The sequence below is a fragment of the Petaurus breviceps genome, unplaced genomic scaffold, assembly GCF_028583685.1.
Source record: "Petaurus breviceps papuanus isolate PSGF00001 unplaced genomic scaffold, PetGlider_PUasm1.0 90763, whole genome shotgun sequence".
NCBI classification, from domain to species: domain Eukaryota; kingdom Metazoa; phylum Chordata; class Mammalia; order Diprotodontia; family Petauridae; genus Petaurus; species Petaurus breviceps.
The window spans coordinates 2,707,706-2,726,315 of NW_027187340.1; the positions used below are offsets into that span (position 1 = coordinate 2,707,706).

The 18,610-nt window shown below is 38.4% G+C and overlaps 1 protein-coding gene across 1 annotated transcript in view; it reads right to left on the reverse strand.

Moving 5' to 3' along the window:
* CHN1 (chimerin 1) overlaps positions 1-18,610 on the reverse strand; it is a 237,869-nt gene that overhangs the window by 133,292 nt on the left and 85,967 nt on the right. Inside the window, exon 5 of the mRNA XM_069068447.1 lies at positions 5,782-6,070. Coding sequence (XP_068924548.1) covers positions 5,782-6,070 — 289 coding nt within the window. The remainder of the gene's footprint in view (positions 1-5,781; positions 6,071-18,610) is intronic.

The following is an 18,610-nucleotide window of genomic DNA, read 5'->3' on the forward strand; positions in this document are numbered from 1 at the left end:
AGAAAGAAAGAAAGAAAGAAAGAAAGAAAGAAAGAAAGAAAAGCCTTGCCCTCAAGGATGTTACAATCTAGCAGGGCAGGAGGAAGAGGGATTCTATTGTTGAATCATTTTTCAGTTGTGTCCAACTCTTCATGACCCCATTTTGGGTTTTCTTGACAAAGATACAGGAGTGGTTTGCCATTTCCTTTTCCAGATCATTTTTACAGAGGAGGAAACTGAGGCAAATGGGGTTGTGTCTTGCCCAGGATCACACAGCTAGTAGATGTCTGAAGTTGGATTTGAACTTAGGAAGATGAGTCTTCCTGATTCCAGGCTCAGCACTCCATCCACTAGCTACTTAGCTGCCCAGGACAGGGAACACAGAAGAAAAATAAATTACTAAAATTAAATTATTATAGGGTAAGTACACAGGAAAGTTTCAAGCAAAGTAGAGATGTGCAAAAACAGCCTATAGTAGTTGTGTTGCCAGGGGCTCAGGCAGGAGGGAAATCAGGGAAAGTGTCATGAAGGAGGTAGAATTTGAACCTACTTTGCATAAAGAAAATCATTTCATGAGCAGAGATGTTAGAAGCAGGGTGTACAGTGGAAGGGGAGACCATTCTATGCATGAAGTTGATTGGTATGCAATAAACCTGGAAAGATGGATTAGAGACAACCTGTGTAAGGCCATGAATGGTTCTCCCAAGAGTTTCTAAGTACTGGGGAGCCACTGATGATATTTGAGTAGGAGAATGACATAGTCAAATCTGTGCATTAGACTTCAAGATAAATCCTCACTACACTAATACATGGTTTAAAAGAGAGGCTATTGAACTTGGAATCAGAAAGACAAGGGTTCAAATCCTATCTCTGATACTTATCTGTGTGACAATCCCAAGCAAGTTACTTACTAATCTGTGCCTCAGTTTACTCACCTGTAAAATAAGTGGGTGGTACGTGATGTCCTCTAAGGTCTCTTCCAGTTCTAAAACCCCTTTCATATTTCAAGACTTTTTATTTTTATTATAATATGTTATAATATGTATTTTATATGTAATATAATAATATAGAATGTTATAAGAAAATAATATAATAGAATGTAAAGTAATTTAATACAATCTATAATATATTGTACATATTAGGCTTCAAACATTCTTCCCTCTCTGAATTGGGAGAGAGGTCCTAGTCATGAGGACCCACAGAGATATATATTAAACCATACTTTTTAATGTAGGGTATTTTAGATGACTTAAGCATAGTTATTTTTATATGCAGATGTCATCCTCTATGACAGCAAAACACTGTTTCAAGTTGTTAGAAAGGTCATCATGTCCCTATCCTGTTGGATGCCATTGTTAAATAAAAAAAACACACAACTTTTTAATTAAGCAGATCTTAGGAAGCTTTGTCTGGGAGAAACATGCAGTGAAGTAAAAAGTTAAGTTATTTAATTTAGAAAAGTGGATGTAGTACTATAGGGGAAAACAGATAGCGAGACATCTGTGTCTATAGCTAATAACCTCATCAGGGCACTTATTTGGAAGAGTAGGTACCACCCCCATTTGGAGCTGCCCAGGACTCCCCCACCCTGTCCAATTACTTATGGGATATGGACTCATTAGAAGTTTGGAAAAGAAGCAATCTGAAGATTTGTAGGGATCTGATGCTGCAGCAGACTCAGGTCTGAGTGTGGTTTGGAAGCAGGTTTCATGCTCTTATGTTAAATTAGTAGAGGGAAGAGAGAGGAGCAATACCAGTCCGCATCTCTAGTATTTCTATGAGCCCAGTCACTGATGAGCTCACATTACCAATTAACAACGAGCCAGCCAAAGGCAATTTTAGTGAAAAGAGGTAGAGAAAAAAGTCTCTTTTATACAAGTCCCATAATTATTTGTGGACACCAGAAATACATGAAGGGTCTACAGGGCTTTTTTTTTTTCAGCTTAGGGAGTTCCCTCTACCTAGGAAGGTCATAACTACCTATGATGTAGAAGTAATTCTAAGGAACTCTGTGAGGAACACAGGGGTTAAGTGACTTGTCCAGGGTCACACAGTACTTCCAGAGATGAAATTGAACCCAGGCATCTTGCCTCCACGTAAAGCACTCTGTCCCTCTATTATCTACATTACAATGTCTCTTTGGGGCACGAGCAGTACAAAATTGAGACCTCAGATACAAAATCACAGAATTCAGAGTTGGAAAGGACCTCAGAATCCACTCAGTTCAGTCCACACCTGAACAAAAAGGCCCTCTACAAAATATCTGACAAGCACCTGAAGCCCTGCATTGAGTACCTCACTCATTCCATTTTAGCAAAGTCCCTGTTGTTAGTCTTCTCTTAGATCAAGCCTAGATTTGCTTCCGCAGCTTTTACCCATTACTCCTAATTCTGCACCCTGAGGCTCAGCAGACAGAACAAGACTAATTCTTCCAAACAAGCTATCACAAACCTCCCTCCCTCACACTCCAAATCTTCTCTTTATTAGGCTAAACCATTCCTGGGCCTCTCCATCCATCTTCATACAACATGAATAATCCTCTGGATGCTTTCCAAGCTTGTCAATACCCTTCCCAAAATATGGCGCTCAGAACTGAATAGAGGACTCTAGGAGTGGGTCTGACTGCAACACAATGGAGTTATCGCTTCCCAAGTCCTGGACGCTATTTCTCCCATGAAGCCCAAAATTGTATTAGCTTTTCTGGCTGTCACATCACACACTAGTGATTCACCTAGGACAATGGACTTGAACTCATTAAAGGCAGCTAAGTGCTCCATCATTAGCCTTTTTTTATCTTGAGTATCAACCATGTATTAGACATTTTTGTCCTATTCCTTCCAGGGATCATTCTCCTTCTCAATCAATCAATATTCATTAAGCATCAACTATGTGCTAACCACTGTGCTAAGTGTGGAGATACAAAAAGGAGAGAAACAGTCTCTACCCTCAAGGGGCTTACAATCTAATGAGGAAACAACAGGCAAACAAATATATGCGAAGGAAGCTACATGCAGGATAAAGAGCAGATAATTAGCAGCGGGAAGGAACTGGAATTGAGTGGTTGGGGAAAGCTTCCTGCAGAATGTGGGATTTCAGTTGGAACTTAATGGAACCCAAGGAAGTCAGTAGTTGAAGAGGAGGAGGGAGACTGTTCTTGGTATAGGGGATAGCCAGAGAGAATGATCAGAGCTGAGAGCTGGAGTATCTTGTTCATCAGAAGGAAAGAGTTGAGTAGTTCTGCCTTCTCTCTCTTGTTCATTATTCTCATCCCATTCATGAGTGCGAGACATTTATAGTATGAGAAAAAGAGGGTTCAATTTGAAGTCAGAGGACCTGGATTCAAACTCTGACTATACCACTTACTGTATGTATGCCTTTAGGCAAGTCACTCAAGACAACTGTCAACAACAACTGAGACTTTATGAGTCTCTGTTTCCTCAGCTGTAAGAATAAGAATGACCTTCAAAGTCCCTTCCATCACTGACTCTATGATTTTGTCCCTTCTTTGTTCCTTCTATTACTCTTTATATAACTTTAGAAATCTTTTGTTTTTGGTGAGCCTTCCTCACCAGGATCAGCTTATTTTTAGACTCCAGTAATTCTAATACTCTGCTTATAGAAGCATGTCACATCTTTTTTATTAATTCTCCATTACCTGCCCTTGCTTCCACCTTCTGAACATGCCTTACTAAATTAAAAAGTTTATTGATTAACAACCTGTGCATCTAAACTATTTTAAAAAAAATTTAAATTCTCCTTTGCCTCCTTACCAGAACTATTTCTTTGCATCCTCAGAATTTCATTCTTGAAACCTTACTATCTCTCTTGGTCTGATTCCTTGTCCAAATAATTCAATCTGTCCTTCCTCTGAAAGTCATCATACAGACCATGTACTGACTTGAGGCAGATATTTTACTTTTAACACAAGAGAACACAGACATGTTAACCACCTCTCTAAGAGCAGAAATAGATTCTTGATCTGGGAAGGACCTCATAAAATCATCTTGCCTCTGCTTTCAGACATGGGAAATGTATTACTACTGTCATATTACAGATGAGCTCCAGACTTGCTCAAGAATCATGCAGCTTAGTGCACAGTCGGCACTTAATAAATGTATATTGAATTGAATAGCTAACTTGCTTCAATATAAGTTCTACTGACAATGAAAAATATAGAATAGATGGTAGAAAATATATGATCAGTTTTAAGTTTTAAAAACAATAATGTTCAAATTAGAGATGTACATGTCCATCCCCAACAACATATGAACTTGAACTTTCTTGTTACTGAGTCATTTTTCAGTTGTGTCTGACTCTCTGTGACCCAATTTGGGGTTTTCTTGGCAAAGAAACTGGAGTTGTTTGCCATTTCCTTCTCCAGCTCATTTGACAGGTGAGGAAGTTGAGGCAAACAGGGTTAAGTGACTTGCCCACGGTCACACAGCTAGTAAGGTTGTGATCTGCATCAGTTCAAGGACTACCCACACAAGTGAGGTCATGAATTTATGAGGCATTGAAGTATGTAACATTTAGAATACCAGCACAATTACAAGAAATATTATCATGAATGTCAGATGTATACACTTAACTATTTTAGAATAGTCCCATTAATGATCTTTCATTCAACAGGTGAAAATAACCATGAAGCATATGAAGGAACCAAGGAATCATATAACTGAGAGAACAAAAATATATTTAAACAACAACACATCATGGCACCAGATAACTAAAAATGCCCACAGACTGTATTTTTAAATGACTTTGGGTAGAGTATAGATAGAAAATTCCATTGAGGGTAAAAGCTACTTAAAACACTCAGATCTGAAATTTTCATTAGCAAATTAACATTTTTAGCTGGTCCTTTGAACCAAGCTTATGATCCAGGATCATAAGAACACATAATGTTTTCAAAGGCAGAGTCCACAATCATATAAGAAGTAATCTAAGCTAAAGTACATTAAAAAAAAACAGACATGATCACCCAACAACCAAGTATTTTAGACTATAAAACTGTGAATAAGCTATTATTTGGGGAAAGGAGAAATTCAAACTCTTAACTGTTAGCTTAGCATGGAATACACCAGAATTAAAGAAATACTAATCACATCATAAGCCTTATAAATTTTTCTTCAAAATATTTCTAAATTGGGGAAAAATCCAGTCACAGGTGCATAGGTCTAGAACTGAAGCAAACCTCAAAGACCATCTAGCTCATAGCCTTCATTTTACATATATGGAAACTGAGGCCCAAGGAGGCTCATGGTCTGCAAAGAACTAGGTTTCTTTATTTCCAACTGATGCTAAATATAGTTCAATCAGCCTCCAACAGGCTGACTTTAGTCATGTGCTTAAAAAAAGCAAAACAAAACTGTAACATCTTGCAAAAGAACAGACCTATTTATAAAGTAGATCACACTGAGGGAAATGCAGCAGTATGTTGTCAGGTAGACATTATAATCTCCTTGATTTCTGGTACAATAGGCAGCAGCTATACTTCTTGACCAGAAGGATATAATCTCCAAAAGTTATTCTAGGGATCATCTCACCAAGAGATTTTTCTAATCATGAAATTACTTATTTTTTAAAAAAGTAGGCCTATTAAAAATAAAACTTTTTAATTAAGCAAGGATAATATATGTGAAACTCAGTACCACAATAGCTAGACACATCAAGGAAAATTCACCTTCATATCCTTTTCAAAAAAGTTCTGTACATAAATGAAAAATTAAATCCTCTCCTGATAATAGTGTCTCTCTTGAAAGAAAGGAAAAAGGAAAAAAGAGCGGCTTCATTGTAGCTTACCCTTTTCTCTGACACCCCATCCTCTCCTGTAGACTCTTTCCAATCATGTGTATCTTTCAGGGCGGGCATGTGTTTTTTGTATGCTGGCTCTCTGTTTAAAGTGGTGTATCCTATGTGCTCATAAATTGGATTTATCGTCATCTTGGCAATATACTCTGCTGCCTTGGTCTCAATATAGAGAGTAATCAATCCATCAGTCACCAGATCGTGGATGGACTCAAAACGTTTCTCCCCAACAAAGTGTTTTCCATCGTAGTAGAGCCTGAAGTTTCTGGTTTGACTTCCAAATCTGCCTCAATGAAATGGGAAAGACGATTTTTAAGAAAAATAACCAAGTGAAGTCTCCCTGAAAGAATTAAAAAAAAAAAACAACTATGGATTTTGGTGTCTTTCTCTTCTTAGTTTGCTTAAATAAACTGTGGCTAATCTCTGTGTATGGTCTGGGAAAAAAAAAGGAATATAAAATTGAACTTCTAAACACAAATGAGAAGAGAAGACAGCAACAGCTATGGAAAGGACAGCCAAATGCATGCCTACCCTAGAAGGAATGATTTGTTCTCCCTTATCCTTTTAAGTAACTTCATCATGCCTGCCTGCGGAAAAACTAGAGAGGGGATCAGAGAAGGGGGGGAGGAGGAGGACCTTTACACTCGATTGGGGCTTCTTTTTATAGGCCCGTATCTCTACATTCAATTGCTTAGTTCCCTGGGATGAGAACCTCTTGAAACAGAGCCTCCTGCCCCACCTTGTCACTGATCAATAATGAAAATGGCTGCTCATGTCAGACCCCTGCAGCTCTTCCTTCCTGCAGGGATGTCCCATTCAGAGGGCAGTGGAGCTCGAATACCAACAATAACAATGAAGTCCGACTCTTGCCAGACACAGAGCCATGTGGGGTTGAATAATGGCACAAGGACATGCATTCCCTGTTTCTGTCCAGAGGCCAAAGACTAATTCTTTAGCTCTGTAGAGAAAGCTTTCTGTGCTTTGCTTGTTAAGTGTTCAGTAAATCTCTGTAATATATAGGATCTAGAAGCCACAAACTGTTTGAATTTCAGTCATTTTGGACTCTGGGAAGGAGTCTCCTTTTGGGGGCCTTCTTGAAGTACAAGGATGAAATGTTTCACCTTTAGGGGAACTCTCCTATTTGCTTTCTGCAGCAAAACTCAGAAACAGATACAAGTGGATGTGAGTCTATTCCTAATCCTTGTGCAAAAAGGATAGTGGTGGGGAATGGCCCTTTCAGAAGATTTCAATGTCATTCCAGGGACTGAAGCAAGGCATTCCATTCTCATGTTACTTTTCAGGGTGCCACCTCATTGGATTCCTTTAAAAAAATGAACTAACTAGAAAGAAGTTTCATTTTAATACTGGGAGGTGTGTGCGTACCATATGTTACAAATACATGGGACACAGATGATGAACCAAATATAACAGTTTTTTAAGGAAACAGCATAAATAGAAAAGAACATAAACTTATTCTAACAATCACCACTATTCTGGTAGAGGCTATGTTCCAAAAGGACAGCAATTAAAAATTTCTGAAAGGCTTATATTTTTTGATATACCCCAAACAAAGGAGTCATGCTAATAGCTATAGAAAATGAAATCCTGTTCACATAAAAGCAAAGACAGCCAAGATTATGAAAATGTTTTTTAAAATAATTGTTTAGGTGCTTTTAAACTTTATTTTACAAGTTAATAACAATTTAATGAAGAACTTAAAATGACCTATCATGTGCAGATTTCTGAAATATCTTTTGTTTCCCTCTGTTTGGTCCTTAAAAACAGAATCAAATTTCACTTACTCCCAAAGTGATTATCCAAAATTACAATCTTGAGCCACTATACCTTACCCAGCCCCAGGATGGTTCTTTCATCATCTAAAGAAAGTTCAGTCATAATATCCTAACATCAAGTTTAAGGTAAGACTAAGAAATATAGGAGTGTAGACCACCATTACTGCTAAAAAAGGGAAAAAAAGCAAATGAAAAGAAAGATGGTTTGCAAAAACAAAGAAAAGAGTTTATAGAGTCTACTGCTTCCCTTCATAAGCACGACATTATTCTAAAAGCCTATTGTAAACCTTAGAGTACTTATGTGAATATGAGGTATCATCATTATAATAAGACAGTTAATAAAAACCGTCTGAGATTCTTTGTAGAAAGAAGATGGGACTAGAAGCCATAGAATTACACTATCATTCTGTTACTTACTAACTAGTCACTGTGGTTATGTCATTTAACCAATCAGTTTTCTCTTCTGTAAAGTGGTGATGATAATAAAACCTACCCTGTCCATCTTAAAGGGCTGTGGTGAAGCTCCAATTAGACCAAGTAGAGGAAAGGGCTTTGAAAGTTATGTATGGTATTATGATCACTTAAGTGACTCTATTGAAAGCATTTTAACCTTTTTGAATTATGTTGCCTTGAAAGAAATACCTTCATCATGAATTAAATTAAACTTGGATAAAAATAGGAGGTAACTTTGAAAACTGGAAAATTAAACAACAGAAAGCCTTTATATAAAAGACCATCCTTAGTTGGGTCTCTGGGCAAAAAAAAAATAAAAGTATTGATACCACTAAGTCCTTTTATATTCCAAATATGTTCTGGAGCATTTTAACACAAACATTCACACATAAACATACAAATACACATATATGCATACAAACACATATACATAACTACCTACATACATAAATACATGTAGATAAGGAATAGAGCTATGATTTCACCAGTATAAAAGCTTCTAATTGAGAAAACTCCCTCTAACAATGTAGATCAGTACCTTCTCTGCAACTTATAGTTGGAGATTTGCCTATTGCACTGAGAGGTTAAATTACTTAAGTAGGGTCACATAAGCAGTATATCAGCACATCCACACACAAACATCCCTACATTCATTCTCTCTCTCTCTCTCTCTCTCTCTCTCTCTCTCTCTCTCTCTCTCTGTCTCTCTCTCTCTCTCTCTGTCTCCCTCTCTTTCTCTGTCTCTGTCTCATATATATTTGTGTAGATGACATTTATAACATTAATTTAAACTTCTTGCTAATCACACCTGCCTTCAACACAGATTTTTTCTAAAACTGTTTGATTTGCACATCTAAAGAACTGGGCATCTATGAATATTCCCTGAATACTCTACAAGTATGTAACTTGCAACTCTAGACTGAACCTTGATGGATTTATGATTTCCACTAGGCAGCTAATGACCATACTGATGCATATTATAATTCTTCCATGCTTGCTAATCCCAGGTCATTCTTTCCACCTATTTTCCATCGAAGATCCAGCCAACAAGATGAAGGCTTCATCTGGTTTAAACTTTCAGTATCAAAGCGACCTGGGATTCCCATTTATTATCCTTCACTCTTGCTACAGGACTGGCTTCCTTGGTGAAATCTTTGGTGCAACTTCTCACAGAAAGTCTTTCCACTCTTTGGATCACCTGTCATTTTTATTCTTCAGAAGTTTCAGTCACATGGTTGGAACTGAAAAAACTGAAGCTCCATGCAATTTACAGAGAGAACATGATCCAAGTTGCTCTCTTCTTCCTTTGTCAACTCTAGACCCAGTTCATTGGGTCAGATTAGGAAGACAGCTGGAGGGATGGACGACAGATCTGAAAGTTCTCTACCATGTCCCAGCAGACTCCTCATCCTGGAAATACACTCCACCCTTGGACTTTGCACACCTGAAGGATGCTTCACCCTTCACAGGCACCCTTCCCTCTGATTGGCTGGCTCCTCCCAGAACTATTTTAAAGAAAATACCCAGGTTGGCTACATCTTCATTCTTCTCTGGGCACAACATATGATTCTGAACTTTTTATACCATGCCCCCTACAGGGGTATCTTCTCTTCTCCTCCTTTCCTTTTCAACATCCTTTTATGTGTTGTCTTCCCTTGCTAGAATGTAAGCTCCCTGAGGGCAGCAACTGCTTTTCTTTCTGCTTTGTATTTGTAATTCCAGTTCCCAGCACTGTGCCTGGCACAGAGTAACCACTTAATAAGTGTTTGCTGATCTCATTTGACTTGATGATATATGGAGAATGTTTATATACTAACTCAATAGGCCACCTTCTTAACTGTATAACAATTTGGGCGATGTACATATTTCTTTCACTGTGTTTTACTCATGTTAATGGGTTAGACTTATTTCTTTTGAAAGACTATGAATTTCATTGAGAAGGCTTTATAATTTTTTCAGGCTTAATAAAATTTCATCTGTACACAGGAACTCTTAGAGAGCCCTGTAATATACAGGGAGTCCTTCTATTTGGAATCTGACAAATGACATCCTACATGACACTGGTAAAAAATGCCTTTCACCCCCTTTCTTTGTGATGTGTGGTTACTTTCATGATTGAACTTAACATCGTGATCTGACCTTCTCTGAACCTCTCTGTTAGTTATTCGACTACAAAAATAATGTCTGCTCATGTTTGTTAGCCTTCTCTCCCTCCCCTCATGTTTTTCTTGAGGGTACCCTTAATGTTTGCACAAAACATTCTCATAAAAATGTTATGGAAATGAAGAAGTAGACATGTAAGTCTGCAATTGCTAAAGGATTCTTGGTCACTTTGTTGTGTAAGAGAGTGTTGCTAAAAGTATTAACTCTTACCTTTTCTATTAAAAAAAATCATTGGACACTAATTCATTGTTGGTGGAATTAGGAACTGATCCAACCATTTTGGAGAGCAATCTGGAATTATACCCAAAGAGTTATTGAACTACCCATACCCTTTGACCCAGCAATACCACGACTTGGTCTATTTTCAAAGATAATTAGAGGAAAAGAAAAAGAAACTGTATGTTCTAGAATGTTTATAGCAGCTTTCTTTGTGGTGGCAAAGAACTGAAAATTGTAGGGATGCCCATCAACTGGGAAACAGCTGAACAAGCTGTGGTATATGATTGTAATATAATACTCTTGTGCTGTAAGAAATGATGAGCTCAGTGATTTTAGAAAAACATGGAAAGACTTGCATGAAATAATAAGGAGGAAAATGAGCAGAACCAAGAGAATACTGTATACAGAAACAGCAATATTGATTTACCAAGAGAATACTGTACACAGTAACAGCAATATTGATTTAAGAGCAACTTTGAACAAATAAGTTATTTTGACTATTAAAAAAATACCCAAATTAATTTGAAAGGATATATGAAGACTCTATCTTGCATCCAGAGAAAGAATGATAAACAAGAAGTATGTATAGAATCATTTCCCCCATATACACATATATACAAATACACATATATGTGTGTATATATATATATATATACATATATATGTTTACTTGTGTCTAATGGTAGCCATCTCTAGGGCAGGGGGAGAAAAAAAAGCAATTTACATGATTATTTGATTGTATATTTGAAAGGATGGGCAACTTGTGCATAACAGATTTCCAGTTTCATGTTCATCTTTTTTGTTGTACTATATTATGGAAATGCTTATTTTATACCATAAATGAAAAATAAAATTTAGAAAATTGTCCACTGAGATGGATTTAAGTATTTAATCTTGAGCGATTAAAAAAAATAATCCTGTTACCTTTAACATGGATTTCTTTGGAATATACATGGTCAGGCCCAGACATTTTTCCTGATTTTATGACCTTATGGAACTTTGCCATTTGGTCATATGTTATATCTGATATGAGAAAAAAAGACACACAGAAGGTCTACCTCATTTAATATCTATTTTATGTCTTTCTTCCTGGCTCACCTACAAATGCTCTTGGAATGATATGACTTAACTGGCTCTCTCACACAGGTCTCTTATTAATGTCAAAGAACTGAAAGTGGGAAGGACCTGGAGAGATTAATTGAAGATGATCACAGTCTAACATGAGAGACAACATGCAAACAAACATGTATGAACAAGCTACATATATGATAAACTGGAAAGAATCAACAAAGGGAAGGCCCTAGAATTCAGGGGGACCAAGAAAGGTTCCCTGTAGAAGGTAGAATTTTAGCAGGGACTTGAAGGAAGCCAGGGAAGGCCGCAGATGGAGAGGAGGAGAAAGAGCATTCTAGGTGTGGTGTATGACCACGAAAAATGCCCAGAGTTGGGCTCTGGAGGGTCTTGTTCAAGGAACAAGCGAGGAGGCCAGAGCCAATGGAGTGCAGAGTATGTAGAGGGACATAAGGTGTGTGAAAACTTGATATATGGATGGGCAGGGTATGAAGGATGTTGAATGCCAAAGCAAGGAGTTTATTTTTGATACTAGATGTGATGGAAAATCACTGAAAATTACTGGATAGGGGATGACATTGTGAGACTTGCACTATAGAAAGATAAGTTTGACAGCTTAGTGACATCGTTAGTAGAAGATGGCCTGAAATAGGGAGAGACTTGAGGATTGGAGACTGACCAGCCTGTAATAGTCTAGGTATGGGATAATGAGGGCCTGTACCAGGGTAGTGGCTTTGTCAGTGGAAAGAAGGGGGAGTATACAAGAAATGTTATATAGGCTTTGGATATGGGGGTAAGAGAGACAAGTTGAGGATAATACCAAGGCTGTGAACCTGGGATGATGGTGCCCTTGATAAGGGAATTTCAGGGGGACAGTATTTTTGGAGAAATGAAATGAGTTCAATTTTGGACATGTTGAATTTAAGATGCTTACAGGACATCCAGTTTGATAGTTGGAGATGTGAAACTAGAGGTTCAGAGAAAGGTTGGGCTGGATGGGTAGAGTTGAGAATCATTAGCATAGAGATGAATCTGGGTTCCTGGGAGAGTAGTGGTCCCTTTGACAGTGATACAGAAGTACAGAAAGGGGGAAGGTTTGGGGGGAAAGGATGAATTTTGTTTTGACCATGATGAATCTGAGCTAACTACAGGACATTTATTGTACAGTATGATAGTCAATCAGGATCTGCCTTACTGTGTGGTGAGAGCCCAGTTGAGATCAGTTAGTATAATTTTATAGAGAACCCAGTCAGCATAGTTTTGTAATTATCTCTAGCTCTATTCAACAGAATTTCAATGTGTACGTAGTTTAATTACTTCAACTTGCTGGGTCATTGAGTAAAGATTTTACATTGAGCACCAACACAGCCTAAGAACTGTATGATTCTTAGCACTGTTTCCTTTCTCACCAACACCTTGAGTGCAGAAAAGGGTTGTAAGGGACTAAAGGTCATTTTGTGTTTTAATTGGTCACAAGGGTTGAATAGTGGTTATTCCTCAAGTAAAGAGCCTTTCCCCAGCTGGCTTGGCTGACTTAGAGAGTGGACACCTTCAGTCACTGGGTCAACATCTGAAGGTTTTCTATCCTGGTATGAAAACTTAGGCTATATCCCATAATCTCTGAACCAGGGCCACCTCCTTGACACGGCAAGGCATCGAAGCAGGACATTTATTTAAAACTCTTCACATAGGGAAACATCATAAATGATCTCTTGTTGTGGAAGATATAAAGAAGAAACAACAGTATGACTTAATGCATCTTATTATCAATGAGCTTGTGGCCCTACTCTGTGTATTCCCAGTGGAGGCTGGTACTAGTGAGAAAGACTAACAAGCAATGCTTTCATACAACTTGAAAGTCACCACATAATCTTCTTAAAATTCAGCAAAGAGTACACTGATAGTGATAATATATAATCTGTAGAGGATAGAGACATACCTAAGCTTCTTAGCTTCACGAGCACAGCCCAAGTTTAACAGTCCCCAGAAAGCATTACTGAAATTTGATGGAAAGGATAGCCAAATATTACGTCATACCCTATGATCCAGAAGATGAAATGTCTTTGTGGAAATGGAAAAGGCATAGCATAAAAAATGCCATGCAATTGAAAATGACTAAAGGGTACCAGACCATATGACCAAAGCAAATAAGCAATCACAGTTCCACAACTTTAGGTTTGTTGCTAATCACACCCATCAGCACTGTGCCCTCGTAAAACTGTTTAATTTACACATTTACAGAAGTGGGAGTACATGCTCTGTCCCTGAATGTTCTACTAATATATTCCTAGGGGCAAAATTCTAATAGTCCCTCAAATAAGAAACTTCATGGATAGCATAAAATATGGATAGAAAAGAAGGATAATGAGATAGTTATAGGTTAATAATAGCAAACAATACAGTATATTCACAAACTATCTCATTTGAGCTTCGCAGCAACCCTGTGAAGCATTTCAGATCATTTGAAGAGGGATTATCTCCATTTTACAGACAAAATAACTGAGGCTGAGAGAGGTTAAATTACTCGCCCAAAGTAATACAGCTGGCAAGTGTCTGAGGCAGGCTTCATAGGCCTGTACACTTAAAGCTGGAAGGAACCTCTGACATCATCAATTCCAACTTCCTCATTTTATAGATAAGGTAACCAATACACAAAAAAGGCAAGAACTTGCACTGGCTCACAAGTTTCTGAGACAGGATTTGAACTCACATACTCCTAAGTCCAGGTCCAATGATCTGTCAGCCTGGTGCACCACTTAGCTCCCTCTAAACTCATTATGGAGTTCCTTATGGAAGACATGGGGCCAAAAAAAGAGGCAGACTGGTCATGTAATCTACTCTAATAAGCATTTACTATGCTAAGCACTAGAAAAGGAGGGAAAAATTCCCTCCCTGCCCTGAAGGAACTTACATCTACCAACATGTTAAAAGAAAATAATAATAATAGATATCATACATATTGCAAATATTAGCTTATTTTATCCTCACAATAATCGTGGAAAGTAGGTACTCTTATTATCCCCATTTTACAGAGGAGGACATTGAGGAAGACAATGGGTAAATGACTTGCTCAGGGTCACATAGCTAATAAATCATAGTTAAATCTGGATTTGAATTCAGGTCTTGCTGACTTAAGGTCTGATGCTCTCTCTGCATGGCTATATTAAATACATTCATGATTACTTAAGGAAGAGAGAGAAAGAAAACTAACAAGAGAATCAGGAAAGTGAGTGGTTAATAAACTGAGGCTGGAAAGGAGTCAAGGATTCTTAAGAGTTGGAGAAGAGAATTAGGAGTAAATGCCTTCCAGCAGGGACACAGCCTGTCCATGAGACCACAGATGGACAGTATGAGCTTGACTTTGTTATTAAAAAGAATGCAAGGCAGCCTCCCAGTGCTGGACAGGCCCTCTAGGGAGGATTTAGGAAAAGACAAGGATGAGAATTGCACAGGATAATAAGGTGTGGAAACTCAAGTGGAAAATCACAGATCCTTCACTGCATCAAACTAAGGCCACATTTATCTCTTTTTCCCCCACTCCTCTATCTTCTGCCTGTCTCCTTTCCCCTCAGGTCACAGGTACTCAGAGACCTCAAGCTGCCCCCTAGCTTGTCTCAAGACCCCCATCTACTCTGGCCTACTAAATCAGCTCAAAATTTCCCCTTCCACCTCCAGTTAAAATTGTTTTTTCCTCTGTACTCAGTGGCATTTGGTATTGAGATCATTGTCTAGTTTAAATAATTCAGATAAAAATATCAATGAAATTTAACCTCAGACAGTATTTCCATTTTGACAGGAGAATTTCTTAACCCAAAAGAGTCTTTAATTTTTAGAGTGGGGATGTGGAGGAAAAAGGGGAAGAATTTTGAGAGGGGAGAGCCTCACGTACCAGCGACTTAACACCAGACCATTGCTTAGTCTTCTGCCAGGAATTCAAACACAGGGATAAGACAAATCACTGCAGTCACATACTGTTCACTTGCCCCTGACCTTCTGAGGACTCAGAGGGATAAAAGAAAGACTGCTTGGGAACATAAGCAGCTGGCACAGGAACCATCAGAGGTTCCTGAGAGCAAACGCTTTAAGCATCAAAACTAATTTCACTTAAATCAGTTTTGGGGTGGAAATAAGTCAGAGGTAAGACCTACAACACTCATTTCAACTGATAAATCTTTCTTGAACTTGCAATAGATTTCTGAAGCGGCAGTATAATGGAGTAGAAAAAGAACTGGACCTAGAATCAGCAGTTGTGTTCAAATCCTATCCTTGCCACTTATTAGCCATGTGACCTAGTGCCTCAGTTTCCCCATGATAACAGCTAGCATTTATACAGCTCTTTAAGGTTTGCAAAATGCTTTACAAATATTATCTCATATGATCCTCATAATAGCCATGGGAGGTAGGTGCTATGATTATTCTCACCTCACAGAGGAAGAAATTGAGGCAAATAGAGGTTAAGTGACTTGCCCATACAGCTAGTAAGGCTGGATTTGAACTCAGGTTTTTCTAACTCTAGGACCACAGCTCTATAAAATGAAGGGATTTTACATTTCAGTCATTTTTAAGTAGTGACTAATTCTTCATGACCCCATTTGAGATTTTCTTGGCAAAGATACTGGAGTGGTTTCCTATTTCCTTCTCCAGCTCATGTTACAGATGAGGAAACTGAGGCAAACAGGGTTAAGTGACTTGCCTGGGGGATTAGACAAGATGGGCTCTAAAGTCTATGATCCTCTCCATGTACCTGAAATGTACATCCCTCTCAGAATATTCTCTTTCAAGGCTGAGCCAAGGAGTGTTTGGGAAGCTTTCCCCGGTCTCCCCAGTTTTTAAAACTTTTTTCCCCACCGAATTACCTTGCATTATACTTTTCTGTTAACATGTGAAATTCACAGCAAAATGTAAGCTCCCTGACATCAGGTTCCATTTGGGGTTTGTCTTTATATTTTTAGTACCTAGAATACCTATTACATAAGTGCTTAGTCTGTGTAGGATTTGATCCTATATATGAAGAGCTAAGTATTGAGGGGGATACAAAGGTCAAAATGGTTGGTTCTCTGCCTTGCAGGAGTTTGTGGTACATTGAAGGAGATAAAATAGAGTGAGAAAATATAGGAGAGTTATAGAAAATGAAATTATTTTAAATGAGAATAAGGAATCTTCCACAACAGGGAGATAGGATGCTGTCCTTTGGAGCCCAAGCTTGTAAGACAAGGCTTAGAGTTCATTTTAGTATGTAATTAGTCTCTCTTGGATGGGATCTAACATGAAGAGAACGCATCTGGAATTCTACCTTATAGAGGATGATGTTATAACAGGGTGACAGTGTATTTGCTCCTGTGCCAAAAGGAGACAAGATAGAGGGTGTAAGTCTTTTTTTTTTTGCCTTTTGGAGGGCAACTGGGGTTAAGTAACTTGCCCAAGGTTACACAGCTAGTTTTGTGTGTGTGTGTGTGGGGGGGGTGTTAAGTGTCTGAGGTCAGAACCGAACTCAGGTCCTCCTGACTCCGGGTCCAGCACTTTACTCACTGAGCCACCTAGCCGCCCCTGTAAGTCTTCTTCATCTTAAATTGATCGGTTTTTAAGGGATGAAGAAGTGGAGCAAACTTGAAAAATAATGAGTCCAATTCTTTGGCCAATGGTTTACAGAATGGGCTTGTATATGGTTTTCCAGGGGAAGGTGGGGAAGACTGTCTTTTCTGCCTATGCTCCTATTCAATGGTGTTCTCCTGAAGGCCCTGCACACATGTTGGCAGTAAGGTGCTACAACCCTGACAGTGTACAGGCCCTGACAGGATGTGAGCTCTCCATTATATTTCGATGTCTCTAACTTCTTAAAAACCTTCTCAGACCTGTTTGTAAACCTGCTCTAAGGGCTGTGGCTATGGAGGCTGCTAGCAAAGTCTAAGCCCTTCTCTAAGTGGACATTAAAACAGAAAATTTAAAAAGATAGAATCCCCTCCTCTAATAGTCTTGTAAAGACTGTTCTTGTTTTGTGTGAAGTCAAATGAAAGAGAATTCAGACAGAAAAATGTCAGGAGGTAGTAGTTGGGTATTTTTCTATTAGGCATTCAAATAGCAATTGTAAGAAAACTCCAAACATGTCTAGGGAGATCCAGCTTGGCAGGGGGCATGGAGAATCGGCCTTAAATTCAGGCTGTTGGTTATTCAACACCTTTGTCTAACACCTAATGGCGGTAAGACCACAGGCAAATCTCTTAACCTTAACACAGCACACTAAGAACTCTCTAAGACTATAATTTATAGGAGCTGTCAATCTGCACTTATGGATAGAGTTCTCAAAAATGGAAGTTCCATGAAATCATGGGTCCAAAAAGGAAGTTCATTTATAAATCTATACACCACAAATATAGACATACACCTATTGCTTTATATGTGCTTGTGTACATATAGCAAGATAATGCAAAAGCAAGACAAAGAACATACACCTTTTCTTAAGTCTTCAGAGCTCCAATATGACTGCCGTCATCTTTTTATCAAACATTTATTGAGAAGGCACAGCAGCATGCTAAGTTTTATGAAGTTCTGTAATCTTATTACACAGGTCCCCCAGACTCAAGGAGTTTACATACTCGTAGGAAGATAAAATGGAAAAATAGAAACATATGTCCAAAAACCATCACTTGAGTACTTCCCTGAACTCTTACATCATCAATTTCTCCCTTCAGTAGAAATGGCAACACACTCCCCTCTTTTTTTTTAATTGACCTGATACCTGTCCATATTCTTTCATAAGCAGTTCCCAGGTTGCCTTTAAGAGGCAGCTGGTGGTACCGTGGATTGACGGTTGGATCTGGACTCAGGAAATTGGAATTTAAGTACTTCCTCATATACTTCCTAGCTGTGTGATCCTGAGTAAGTCCTTTAACTTCTGATTGCCTCAGTTTCCTCAACTGTAAATGGGGACCATAAGAGCACCTATCTCATAGGGTTATGAGGATTTAATGAGATAGTATGTGAATTTCCTTGTGTTCTAGGGAGAGAAATAATGAAGAAACCAGCATTTAAAGGAGATGACTAAATGAATCTAGTGCCTATTGGTGATCTGTTAAGTGCTTAACATAGTCCTTGGCACATAATAGGTACTTAATAAAAGCTTGTTC